This window comes from Myripristis murdjan, chromosome 17 (genome assembly GCF_902150065.1).
Source record: "Myripristis murdjan chromosome 17, fMyrMur1.1, whole genome shotgun sequence".
Lineage (NCBI taxonomy): Eukaryota > Metazoa > Chordata > Actinopteri > Holocentriformes > Holocentridae > Myripristis > Myripristis murdjan.
The window spans coordinates 24,759,981-24,774,047 of record NC_043996.1 but is presented as its reverse complement, the minus strand read 5'-3'; the positions used below and the strand labels follow the sequence as shown (position 1 = coordinate 24,774,047).

At 40.8% G+C, this 14,067-nt stretch overlaps 1 protein-coding gene across 1 annotated transcript in view; it reads left to right on the top strand.

The window, feature by feature from the left end:
* The window catches only part of glis1a (GLIS family zinc finger 1a), a 38,881-nt gene that overhangs the window by 18,097 nt on the left and 6,717 nt on the right, over nt 1–14,067 (top strand). The window contains exons 3-6 of the mRNA XM_030075299.1: nt 4,447–4,608; nt 9,665–9,778; nt 12,514–12,640; nt 13,428–13,584. Coding sequence (XP_029931159.1) covers nt 4,447–4,608; nt 9,665–9,778; nt 12,514–12,640; nt 13,428–13,584 — 560 coding nt within the window. The remainder of the gene's footprint in view (nt 1–4,446; nt 4,609–9,664; nt 9,779–12,513; nt 12,641–13,427; nt 13,585–14,067) is intronic.

Sequence of the window (14,067 nt, the reverse complement as noted above, 5' to 3'; positions counted from 1 at the left end):
TCAGTCCAGTCTCCCACAATTTATCCAGCCATGTAGGAATCAAACTGGCAACCTTGGCAAACGGCACCACCCAAACATTTCCTGTCGCTGTGTTTCTAAAGACTTACCTAATCTTTCCCACCTCTATTTTCCCCTCAGTATGTGCAGGGACCATTTTGAGGGTCAAATGTGTTTGAGCAGCATTTGTATGCATAAGTCGTCACACGTTTCAGACAGTGCAGTCAGCGATGAAGAGACGGTGTCTGAGAGAGTGGGATGATCAAATGGTTTCCTCTCCTGATGACAGGTTTCCCTTACTCATGTATGCCAAAGGAGGAAAAGTGGCCATGTGCTCTGTCGAATGAATGGAGGATGTGTCTGTTGCTTTGAGCATCCAAGCACCCAATAAATATCTTCTGACAAATACCTTAACTTAGATAAACATCAAAATAACTCCAATAATCTTTATAGTTATTTAATTTTATTGAAAAGTTCTATACCCATTGCTCCAGCTCTCTATATCCATGATTAGGAACAAGCCAGTATGAAAAATGGATGCATGGATTTTAATTAATTGCTTGAATAAAAAGTTTTAGTTATTAATCATCACAAAATAAGAGTTGGTAGCTGGTATTTAATTATGTAAAAGCCGAGTTTTACTGCAGTGATATTTTATGACTTATTCAAGACAAGGTCCATCTGTCAGCATACATCTGACCATAAATCATCCATTTAAAGCCTAAAAAAGACAGATTTAAAAAAAAAAAAAAATTGCAAAGACCCTGACTCTGTATGTAACTAAGGTATGAAAACAAGATATTTTCTTCATACTCAAACCTGCTCACCATATGTGGGGAGGATGCATGCACTAGTGATATTAGGCATGTGTCCATATATCAAAGTGTTTTTAACATGGTCCTACATGCCAAATATGGAAATCCCCCATATGTGCATATATTGCATTTCTATGTCAGCTGAAGCAAGAATAAGAACAAAGGTATCTGAGGTCAAGACCAAGAGCAGAACAGCTGACCCTGAGGAATGCACAGTGAACAGAGCAAAAAAAAAAAACAAAAAAAAAACATCCTGTACAAGCTGTTTGACCACCTCATGTCTGTTCAACTTTTTCAAAATCCCTGGACCTTTGATAGGACTTTTGAAACATATAGAGGGTACCTTTCAAAAGGAAAGAAAGAAGTAAAGAAAGACAGAAAGAATGAAAGTATATTATTTGGAGAAATCCAAAGATGTCCACACTGAAGACAAGATGAAGGCAAATCGGGTCCCCAACGAGAGCGAGGCCATGAGGTTTGTGCATTAAGAATCGCAGCGCTGGCCTTTGGGCCCCAGCACAGCATCACACTCCATCACTTCTGTCATGAGTCATTTTCTGAAACACAACCTGGGCGATTCCCGAGGGCCGAACACGGCGTCTGTCCCATGATGACCTCGTGTTCGGTGCCAAATCCCTCCCTGGGCCTGACCAGCGGCTGTGAGTAACTCTGTGTAATCCCCCGGCGACTCTGCCGCTGTCATCACACCGCGCCTCTGATTAGTAACTCATTCAGAAATTCAAACTCAGCGACACACTTCCTATTAAATTGAATTAGTTCATTAAAATGACCTAATCTGTTGCCAGCTTGTAAATACATTACCGAGGAGTGTTGCTTGCTAACAGATTAATGAGATTAAATAAAGTGCGGAAACCATCACCTCAGAAAAAAAAAAGAGCTGTTAGTCACGCTTCAAATGCGTGAATAACATCATGATGTGGAAGAAGTCATTTCATTTTCATAAACCACCCGGGCCAAAACATGAAAATTAAGTCATTCCTGGTGCAGCAATGGAAAATTAATATTTCTTATGAATGTAGCTAGTGTTTGTTAATGAATTCAGGCTTATTGACCAGCTCATAACGTCAGCGTCAGATTTGACAGAGTATTATTATTATTCAGGCCGCAAACAGGAGTTCCCAAGGCTTTTTTCCCATTTATCATGGAAGAATCATCCATGCATGTCTTCCAGTGCTGGATCGACATTTTTGGATATTGCGGATTGTTTTTTTTTTTGTTTTTTTTTATATGGAGATGACAGATGGGGCCCACAGCAGAAATCAGAGCAGAGAATTTGTATACTAAAACCCATCTAAATCTAACATGGCAAACATTACCAATTATAATAATCTGAACGAATAGCTCGGTACTTACTAGGTAAACCTAAACCTGCAAGAAAGATCCGCATGATTTTGAAATGTCAGAGAAATAAAGAGTGAGGAATAGTGCAAAGTATGTTGGACGTTGTTCAAATCCATACTTGTATCATCCCTGTGGTATGTAAAAATAAAGGAAAGAACATTCTCTGGTATGAAAACTGAATATTTTGGTAACGGGGGCTTGTTGGGAATGGCATACATGCAAGCATTCTGGGGAAATAAAGTACATAAACTATTACATCTGAGAGCTTAGATAAAGCTGGGCTTAATTTTCTAGTCCGCAAAAGACACGGGAAATGTGTTTCTTCTTAGGAGGCATATATAATCGTATGGATATAGTTTCATTTGTTTTATTTTTTCATAGCCTTTTAACTGCAGTAGCCATGGGGTAAATTGTAACGGGCGAGATTGGATGCATGTGCAGACTCTCGCTGTTCCAACACTTCCTTTCAAACAAGCCAAACGTCAGTAGGCCTACCTGGTGCTCAGTCGACACGAAGCCACTAAATGTTTCAGCTGAAATGTCTGTGGGATTATTTGATTCCTCTGATATGCGATGTGTTATATCCCCAATTTCCCGGGGCATATCTTCATATCAGCGTGTGTGTGTGTGTGTTTGGGCACCTGTAGGTATGTATTTGCATATGACTGATGTTGATGTAAACAGATCAGCTAAATCAGCACCGCAGTTCTCCATTTTTAAACCGTCAGTCTTGACTTCTGTTTTTTTTTTTTTTTTTTTTTTTGTTGTGCACAGGCACGTTTAGGCTTGTACGAATTAAAACACCACAATGCAGAGTGCTTTATGTTAATGCTTGTTAAACTAAATGAGCTGGGTGACATTTATTGACTCATTAGTGAGACCAAATAAAAACCTGGAATGAACACCGGGTAGAAAAACAGTCTCTATTTCCCCGTGGGCTGCTTTGAATAGGATTAAATACATTATATTGTAGGTGTACACCATGAGAATCAAGTCAAGTGTTAAGCAGCCAAGTATCAAGACGTCTAATATTTGAGGAGTAATTTCCAAAATATTATAAACTCATTGTAAAAACTGAATCTTAAAAAATCTCTAACATATGGGGAATGGCATGTGGGAAAAGTGTTATAATTTTTGTAATACATAGGTCTACCATCACTGGCCTGTTGGGCCTGTATCAGTCACTTTATGAGAGTAGGTGTCATGCTTTTTTTAAACTATGGATTATCAAGCAGAAATCAACTAAAGACCACATTTTGGAGCAACACATTTGCTAATAATTCTCAGTGTTTGTTCTGATCAACCTGAAATGCCAGATGTGTTGTTTTACGGTATCGGAAGAGTCCAGAGTCAGCTGACTTTCACATTCTCTAAACTTTCCTGCACTCACAAACTCCCCCGGTTTGGTCGTTCAGACGGGTCAAAACACACATCTGCTGACAAACTTTGACTCAGGATCTATTATGAACTCATTAATTTAAAATCGGTGACATTTGAGATGGTGAACTGTCTGCGACTAAGCGTCTCACATTTCTGTGAAGTTACAGCTCTGTAAATCCTCGGTATGGCATGCAGTGTGTAGCACAGCTGCCTGTGAGGCATCAGGCGAGGTGCCTGCCTGCTGAGTGTGTGATATTTGCTTCTCGTCTGGCTCCGGTCCAAAAGAAACGCTTTTACCAGAACCTACCACAGATTCTCGCACACTTAACTTTCTCTGTGTGTGTTTGTGTGCCGGTGGATGTGTGTGTGTGTAAAAGCATTTAAATTATATGTCCAAACTTCCATTCGTATGTGTATGTGTGTATACATAGTCCCTAAATGTTATTTATCCAATTTGAGGGAAAAATATGATGTTAAAATTCAATCTATTCAAGTGACATAAATCTGTCAGCCAACAACTAATATGTGCAATAAGTAATGACCCTATTGGTGGTCAATGCCTATAACTCAGCAACAGGCACACACACACACACACACACACACACACACACACACACAGGATGTCCTGGCTTTAAATCTGGCTCAGGACATTCCTCAATCATTCCTGTTTCTGTTTACTTCTGATGCATCATTTAAAGTTGCCAACAAAGATCTTTGGGTCTTTCCTTAAATCTAACCTCTGGCATTTTGAATATTACAGCTTTGCATGAAAAAGTTATCCATTAAAAAGTGTTTTAATTTTGTGCTGTCACTCATTCTGTCAGAGCCGTTGCCGTTATTTTCAAGTGCACGTCTCATGTGGATGTGAAGCTCATTATACCTCTTTTGTCAGTTCGAGGGTTGCTCCAAGGCGTTCTCACGGCTGGAGAACCTAAAGATCCACCTGAGGAGCCACACGGGAGAGAAACCATACATCTGCCAGCACCCCGGCTGCCTCAAGGCCTTCAGCAACTCCAGCGATCGGGCCAAACACCAGCGCACCCACCTGGACACGGTCAGTGGGCAGCAAACATACAAAGTCCATGCCACACTCCACCTGACTGACTGAGTGGACTAAACACATACGAAACAATCCTGAAACTAACCTGTGCTTTGTGGAGACTTTTGTACCCAAGATTATAAAATTGGGGGTACAAAGGAGGGCTCTCTCCCTTCCACTTCACCCCCTTACCTCTTCAACCTCATTCAAAGTGTCTCTGAAACGTCACATGCTTCAGATGAACATCGAAATTTCAGATCGGCTGAGTGAGTGCCTCTGTTGCTGCAATCAGCACTGCAAAGACACACGGAAAACGTTCACTCAAAGCTGTTGTTTACCTTTGTCACTGAACGTCTGCAGCTTCATCACATTTTCAAAACGGTGGTCAGAGACAAAATAATAATATAATAAGAATCCAACAGGAGCCTTGTGAGAGTGAAATGTATCCCTCATTTCCATGAAAAAAAGAAAACTCTTTTTTTTTTTACTTAACTTTTGTACAAGCAGCCTAACATGAACCCGGAAACAGGATTGTCTCTGTGTTTATGTTCACGATATTAAATTGACATCCTGGACGTGCATACACAGCACGCTGGCCGGGAAGACCCGCCCCTACTCTGCCTCTGATTAACCTCACTGACCTTAACCCTTCACTTAACCAGCCTGACCAACGAAGGCAACAAGTCGTAGCCAATCAGTGGTGGGAAGGGCAGGTATACACGTCCAGTATGTCAATATAGTCTCTCCTGTGTGTTTACAAATGGAGCTGTCAGCACCCTCTAGTGGTCAGAAAAATACTCTAGTGCAGCTTTAAGTTACACAGCATTATCATGATATCTTATATATATTTTACACACACCATCTGTGTTTAAATACTTAGAATTCAACATTATTGCACAAGAGTTATTTGTCTATTATGTGTGTTAGATGATATAAAGGGTATGTTAAAGTGAACAGTGCGCGTGCAGGCACTCACTCACACACACACACACACACACACACACACACACACACACACACATGCACATGTGCACACATTAAATCCCTTTACTTGGAAGTGCCACTCTCCTCTACTCCCCTCTCTCTATTTTCTCCCATTAATAATTACATGATATACAGCCTAAGCATTCCTTGTGCAAATACATACGTACTGCAGATTTATTCTATAAACCACAGATATTTCAACTCAGACTGACAAGTGATGAGGATTAAGTGGTAATCCTGCAAATCAGATCTCCTATTACAAGGATAAGATGGAGCTGTGCATTGCGCGCGCCGCTGGTATTACAAGAGGAAAAAGTAATTTTCCCCTTTTTGTGGTTTCGCACTGGCTAATAAAGGTTTTGCAGTTGCGTCACGAATCTCAGCCAAAAATCAGCCGCGTCTGGCACCGTCACGGAGGTCCAGGGGAGAACTGGCTGCACACAAATAACGTCTGGACATATATATCAGCCAGGCTGGAAGAGGAGAGATATCTACAAAACATGTTGTGATGTGGCTGGTGGTCACTTCAGAAATGTTAACAGTGCAAGTCAGCCGTAGTGAATAGTGTGCCGAGGGAGATTTGTTTCCAAATTAATTTCACTGTGACACACAAAGCTATTGATTGTAGCATCTACTTCAAAACATTGTGGGTTATTTGTCAAGAAAAGTCAGCTGAGGTCACCTGAACAGCTGTTTTTTAGAGTCGTTTCTGCAGACTGACTTAGCAAAGACACAAATGTTAACCCAACCGTGTGGGAAACCGATGCTATTGTCCCAGCATTTTGTACATAACGTATTCTTCCAGCACGCCACTGCATTTTACACATGCTGATTTAAACAATGCAATTTTCAAAACGTTCCAAAATAAGGCTCTGCAAATGCCTTTTGAGGAGGGAAATGCATGCAACATGTTTATTAGCTCTCGAGCACACAAACAATATTTGAATGGGGAGACATTGTGAATGTAAATAAAACCATGTGTGTTTACAAAGAAGGGAGCCGTTAAGGTTAATATAAGACTATACTACACTATAGACAGTAGCTTCTACAGTGTTAGCTGGTGTGCTCAGGGACAATAAGAGATGCTAAGAGGCTTATTATCCAAACACAAAATTGCTCAGATGTATCTGTGGTGAATCATGAGGTCCAACCCTCGGTCCCAGGCCCTATTTCCCATCAGTGCCATTTTTTTCTAACTGTAAACAGACCCATGTATGTTCAATTCTGTCTTCCCTCAACATAAAAAGATGAATAATCCCCATACCTCTTTTGTATGACAAATTAAAAATCAGACAGTACATTTTCAGTAAATAATGCCGCCAAAGATACTCCTATTTTTTTTTTTTTTGCAAAGTTTGCATTAGTGCTGACATGAACAATATAAAATGCATACAGAATATAACACAGAAAATTATCGATATGTTCCCATAACATGAAAAGAAGCATGACATATCAACAAAAATGCATAATCTGATGCATGCATGTTAAAGAACAGAAATAGTGTTTGAAAATGGTGTATGAAAAAAAATCAGTTTGAGGGAATTTGATGAATTAAGATAGATTTGCTCCAAAGAATCCCAGGTGATCAGCTCCTGTCTGTTGAATTCTGTCAGCATGTCTTAGTTTAATTTAACACTTTGGTCACAACATTTTGAGTTCTACCATCAAATGGGAAACTTTGTTAAATCTCTGTGGATTTATGTTTTTCACCGTTTTCATAATTCCGAACCACACGGGCCTAACTGCATGCTGACACGTGCGTAATAAATTTCTGTTTAGGAAAACTCAAGGCTACAATATTGCGAATGGATTAACCCGCTTCAAATGCAATCAATCTGGAATTTGTGTAAGAAGTGAACAGTACGTATAGCGCTGCGTGTGGAAGCAGGCAGGTACTCGTCAGTCCTGGGGGGCTGTGGGCACGCTGCCCAGAGAATGTTTTTTCCCCCACAAACAACCCCACAAGATGAAAATAATACCCAATTTTGCAAGAAAACGACATCACAGAAGCGCTTGTTCTGCCGCCAGATCCATTTTAGAGTAGTTGCATATGCTGAATCCACTCAAAAATATTCCTGATTTTCACCCTACCTATGCCATAAAATCAAGACAGGTCATTGTGTTTAATTGCTATGTTTCTGTACGACGCTTGTACATAAATATAATTGCCACAGAATTCAAAATACTTAAGAGAATGCATACTCACATGCTCGTTGCACTGTTGTCCTTTCATAAAGCTGTAACTCACTCCACCTGGTTAAACACAGAATAATTAAAACAGGGAAAACCTGTATTGCTTGGCAGCAGATCCAAAGACATGAGTGCATTTGCTCAGCCGCACTGATATCTGCTCAAAAACGATGATATCATTGCAGTAGATCCTGAAAACTGAGATGTTGAAAGTCCCTCTGAATTTCGGGAACAAGAGAACAGCTTCCACGCAGAATGTTGGAAAAAAAATAATTCCTGATGTTTATTATTATATATGTCATTTTGAATATGTCAGCTGCAACCAACGTTTGCCCTCTGTAAATATAATTTTTTTCCATGCTATTAATGGATGGGAAATAGGAAATCATCTAAAACACACACAAAAAAGCTTCTCTTGATGCCCATGTTTGATTTTTTTTATTATTATAATTTAAAAACCTTTGCTACAGGGTATATTGTAACTGCAAAGGAATTAATCGCCCAAATAAATGCTCTATCATATTAGGATAAAAAATTGTAAGCAGTAAGCAGCAATTAAATCAGCTGCCTTTTATACACACTTAATTCTTTTTCTCTCTTCCTTTTCCTGAAGCCTGCAGATTAAAGGTAGTGTACACAATTCTCAGCCGAGGAGCACATTATCCAAAATGTTTACAAAAACTACATACCCTTCCTTTCTCTGTTAGTTCACTTGTCACGCCAAGCAGCCGCGTCTTAAATATTTATCCTTCATAAGACTGCTGTATACAGCGTTACACCTGTAAGCCATCTGGTCGTGACTCAGAATCAACTGGACTTATATTTGTGTTATTGGTAAACACAATTATATTCAATCTTATCTGACCCCGTGTCCAGTGTTACTGTGTAATCCTGGCGCTTAACGTTGTGATGTACACACTGAGCCCTGATTTCCACTAAACCCTTTTCCTTCTCCTCTCAAAAAAAAAAAAAAAGCCCAAATCCTTCTCTGATGCTCAGGAAGCATTTTCCCACGGCAAAACAGACCACAACTCTGAGTGAAATACAAACAAGAAACATGTTTCACATCCCAGATATCGATGGGGAACACCTGAGGGTGAATTCATACATGAGAAGTGAAGCTTTGCAACCAGCAGATACAGCATATATGTAAAATGTTTTTATTTTTTTAAACTATGAAGCAAAAATCAATGTTTAAGATGTTAATATTCAAAAACTACAACCAAATGGGCTCAGTCACACCCAGGCCTTTGCGACAGAGTGAGATTTCATTGGTCAAAGCTCTGAAAAGTGACAGCAGGATGTATATTTCAGTCATAAACGACGGCGCAATTTTCTTCCCCAATCAGAGGAGTGTGTGGCGTAAAAATCACGTTTTGCTCTCCACGCCTCCGTGTGTGTGTGTGAGAGAGCCACAGCCGAACGCAACAAGCTCACGCCTGTCGCTCGGGCCTTGTGGAAAGCCGTTCCAGGAAATTTAGGTAATCGCTCAGGGAAGCAGAATAAGACGAGGCAGGTTGAGAGGAACAAAAAAAAAAAAAGTAAATTGCAACATTTCATATTGCAAAGTAAGAGCTGGAATGCAGTGAACATCACACGCCGATGATATAAGAGTGTGAGTGTATCTGCGGATGGAATTTTCCTTGCAGTGTTACTTCCAGTCCTTAAAAAAAGTCCCATGATTTGTTTTCATTTCGTAAGAGTAGGTGTCATGTTTTTGGATGTCTCATTTTGGAACATAAACACACACACACACACACACACGCACATATGAAGACACACACACTTCAAAGTACAGTGTTCTGCCCTGCATGCCTGTGTTCTCTCTCTCTCTCTCTCTCTCTCTCTCTTCATCTGCTCGTTCTTCCTCACCTCCTCCTGTTGTGGTCGTTCACAGAAGCCGTACGCCTGTCAGATCCCGGGATGCACGAAGCGCTACACGGACCCCAGCTCGCTGCGCAAGCACGTCAAGGCCCACTCGGCCAAGGGGCTGCAGGAGCGGGACATGAAGGTACCAAACGCACCCCCATGGTCACTGTTTGGACTTTTAGCTCGGGCTCGTATCCCCAAAAACAAGCAGCAGGGTCTCTCTTAGATTAGATTAGATTAGATTAGATTAGATTAGATTAGATCAAACTGGATCAGATTAGATTAGACTGAATCAGATCAGATCAGGTCAGATTAGATTAGATTAGATTAGATTAGATTAGATCAGATCAGATCAGATCAGATCAGATCAGATCAGATCAGATTAGATTAGATTAGATTGGACCAGATCAGATTAGATTAGATCTGATTAGATTTGATCAAAGTAGGTTAGATTAGATTAGATTAGATTAGATTAGATTAGATTAGATTAGATTCGATTCGATTAGATTCGATTCGATTCGATTAAACTAGATTAAACTAGATTAAACTAGATGACGTATATTAGGTTAGATTAGATAGCATTAGATCAGACTAGATTAGATTAGATCAGGTTATATTATATTATATTATATTATATTAGACTTGAATTATCCCTGCTGCAAGTAGTAATATGATAATTCAAAGAAGGAGAGGATATAAATAAGAGATTAACAAGGGGGTTATTTAGACTGGGATTAGACCAATATGTCATAGTGATAATATATTGGGAAGATTATTTTCATTTTGATTATTGATAATGATACATTATTACATTACATTTTGTCTTCCCCCCTGATCCGAAACCACAGCAAAACAGTCCGTCAAATCTGTAATGACGTTTTATTTTCTTTGAATGCAGCCTGTTTATTTAACTGTTAAGTAATGTTATTTGGGAATTGGTTCTTTGTTTAAAGGCAGCGAAGCACTCTAGAGTTTCCCCTGCACTGGAAAAGTTAGGATTCATAATTTCATTAGTTTTAGTTGCAGTGGAGAATTTCCCTGTCCCACGGTGGTCTGAATGCTGTGTCAGAGGCTTTTCAACCGTGAAAAGAATACAATTCAAAGAGGGAAAAAACTAGACGCTTGAAGTTTTATTTGGCATGAAAATTGTGAACTTTAAAGATATTGAATATCAGCCTCTGTGCAGAAATATCCCCAGTGTAGCAATGAAACTGTGTAAAAAAAAAAAAAAAATTAAAAAATAGCATTGTCATTGTGGACAAAATACCAGCAGAACGCACCAATAGATAAGAAACTCTGAGCTTTGTGCATTAAGAAAAACATGGAAAATTCTATATAACATGAAAGCATGAGAAAAGATAATAGTTGTAGGATTAGAGCATAAATAAGAGATGTGCAAACATGTGCTCATAAGACAGTCATGCTAATAAGAGCTGAGATAGATTTGTTTTTTTTCTATTGTCGTACAAATGTAGAAGGAAGTGACAGGAGCCTGGATGTGATTTGGGGGTTATGACTTTTTCTTAAACTCCATCAGAGCAATTAGAAGTGAAGCGTCTTTTTCACCCGCCCGGCCTTTCCATGACTCTCCATTCAGAAGCCCACCTCTCTTACCTCTTATTTATCTAAGCAAAATCCGTGTTTTCATTTGTTTTTGCCTGTGTGTTTTAGCGCACAAAAAAAAAAAAAAAAAAAAAAAAAAAGGACTCAGAATTGCAATGTTGTTAATGAGAGAGGAGCGCGGGGAGAGTGACAGCAGGAGAGAGAATTCCTGGAGGGACAAAACTCAGGTTTAATGAAGAGCGGGAGCGAGAGAGTGAGGGAGAGGAGGAGGAGATGAAGGGGGAGTTTGTGTGCAGAGGAGTAGAGAGAGAGAGAGAGAGAGAGAGTGTTTATGATTCAGTAGGATGAAATACAACACAACAAAGTATCACACACACACACACACACACACACACACTCCCTGGAAGTCAGAATAGGGAGCCTATTGTTCACTGTTATCTGGGTCTTGTTTGTTTTCTATGGACCATAAGTGACACTGGGCCTCTGTGTGTATTCCCATGCCTTGTTTGCTTTAAACTGAACCACGTGTGCCTGTTAGTTGTGACATGGCTAACACACCCTGGACCGGAGTAATCCCTGCGGGCCTGGATGGGACTTTGAAACAACAAGCATAAATTCAGCTCCTCACAGTTTTGATTTTCTTCAGACTGACAGCTATTGAAGACCACATCTTCATAAACACTGGTTTGGTTTGGGTTAGCGTTTTTTTTTTTTTTTTTTTTTTTTTGTCTTTAAAGCTGATTATTCGTACCGTTTTTTTGTGGTTCTTGGGTGTCCTTCGCCGGTTTCTTTCAAGTCGCGGAGCTGTTGATGAATTGTTGTGGAAACTCCTGTGGGATGCTCTGTTAACACCGGATAATGAAGTAAATTGTTCTGCCCAAACATTGTTAGAACATTTTGGAATAATCCTGTCAAACAAGCTTTCTGGATTTTGTACCTCATGAAGCTGAATCACAAAGCAAAATAAGAGCCAGGCATCTGGTACAAGCTTTTTGTTTTTTTCTTTTCTTTTTTTTTTTTTTAACAAACAGGAGAAAACTCTCTTGAAGAAAATTTGCTGCATCTTCAACTGATCTATGCAATCAAAAGAAAATAAGGGAATCTTTTCAAAATGGGAGTTGCATTTTCCCAACTGCAAAATATGCTGTGTTGGACATCTAGGCTGCAGCTTTTTACACTCATCTTTACACACAGGCAGGCATCCTCACATGCTCACACACGTGCACGCAACACTAAACGTACCATTTTACTCTTGATAAGCCGTTTTCTCTCGACTGCATCTATGTAAGTATGTGTTTATTGTGTGTTTGACAGGTTCAAGTGCACTCGATGCTGGAATCTGACATGTTGACTGACTGCCTGGCGAGGCAGCATCTCCACAGCTCGGCCGCCTCCCACCGAGGAAACGGCTCGCCTGTGCCGGGCTTAGACGACTTTACAGGTATGCGCGGGCGAAAACGGTAGCAAATGCGGTGGAAATCTGCATTTAGCCTCCCAACGCCTCTCTGGAAACGAATAAAAACCGAGCCGGGGTAATAGACCAAACACCTGGGCTGTTAAGCTGTCTCTTTCATTTTCTCCCATGGCCTCATTTGCTCCTTTCCTCTCCCTCCTCTCCCATTCCTTCGATGATAGCTCATCATGCCAGTGTTTACCTTGTCCAATTACCGGGCACTGACTGCGGGCAAGTTGGCCCTCTCCCCGCCTGTCCTTCAGCTTCTCCAAACCGGTTTCCCAGCCAACCTCTTTTTCTTTCTTTTTCAATGGCTGAACGGGGATCAAGAAACTGTCAGGTACACTGAGGCTCAGTTGGCAAAGAAGGAGAGAGAGTGTCCAGGAGAGCTGTCCATGTCTATTACTTCAGACTACTTGCAGTTTTACCCAGAAGACTTTGAGGGAAAAGCCTCAAATGGCACACTACAAGCTATGTTTATTCAGGGTGAAACAAGCGTGTCAGTGTTTAATTCTGAAAATGCCCCAGGAGGACTGTGTTCTTATCAGCGGTGGCCAAACCTATACCTTAAAACGTATGGAATGGCCATTATGTATGTATGTATGTATGTGTTTCTGTATGCATCTGCCTGTGTGTGTGTGTGTGTGTGACTGGTGGCATATGGTATCATCATCAGCTGACCTGAAACTCAGTGCGAGCCGAGTGTTGAAAGCTCCCTTGATGGTACCCAGGTTTGTATTACGGCTTCAGTGTATCATGTTCTCCTTGGTTTCAGGCGTTTACTGCAACACCGGCAGCGTCCACAACAGGGCGAGCTCGGAGTTTCTCCCGCCGTCCGCCGACTCTTGCCCCAGGTACCCGGGCTTAGAGGGAAACTTCAGCGCCAGCAGCCCGATGTCTTCACTGACAAGGCCAGGCGGCATGGGACAGGGGTGAGTGACGCTCACAGAGTCCAGCGCAAGTGGAGGAAATGCATCCCAAAAAAGTCTTTTATTGGTCCAAAGCTGAGTGAGCATGCCTTAATTGTCTTTTTCAGCACCACCCTTATTTTACAGTAGCCCTCCTCTGCAGCTCCATTAGAGCAATCTGAAGTGAAGCGTCTTTTTCAAGGGCACATCGGCAATAGTTGTTGCAGGAGACGAGAGGTTTTCCTGCTCTTTTCACCCTCCCAAAATTTCCATTCCAGGGATGTGGCTCTCTTTTCAGTAGCCTGCCTCTCTAACCTCTTATTTATCTAAGTGAAATCTGTATTTTATTTTGTTTACCTGTATCCTTTAGAGCACTTCATTCAAGGAAAAATCCACCCTACAACAGATTAACACTGTTTAAAACCAGGGATTAGTGGCTCACGCTGCATTTCTGGTGCCATTCTATTGTGTCAGGGTGTCATTTCTCTATGCAGTGCACATAGAGGG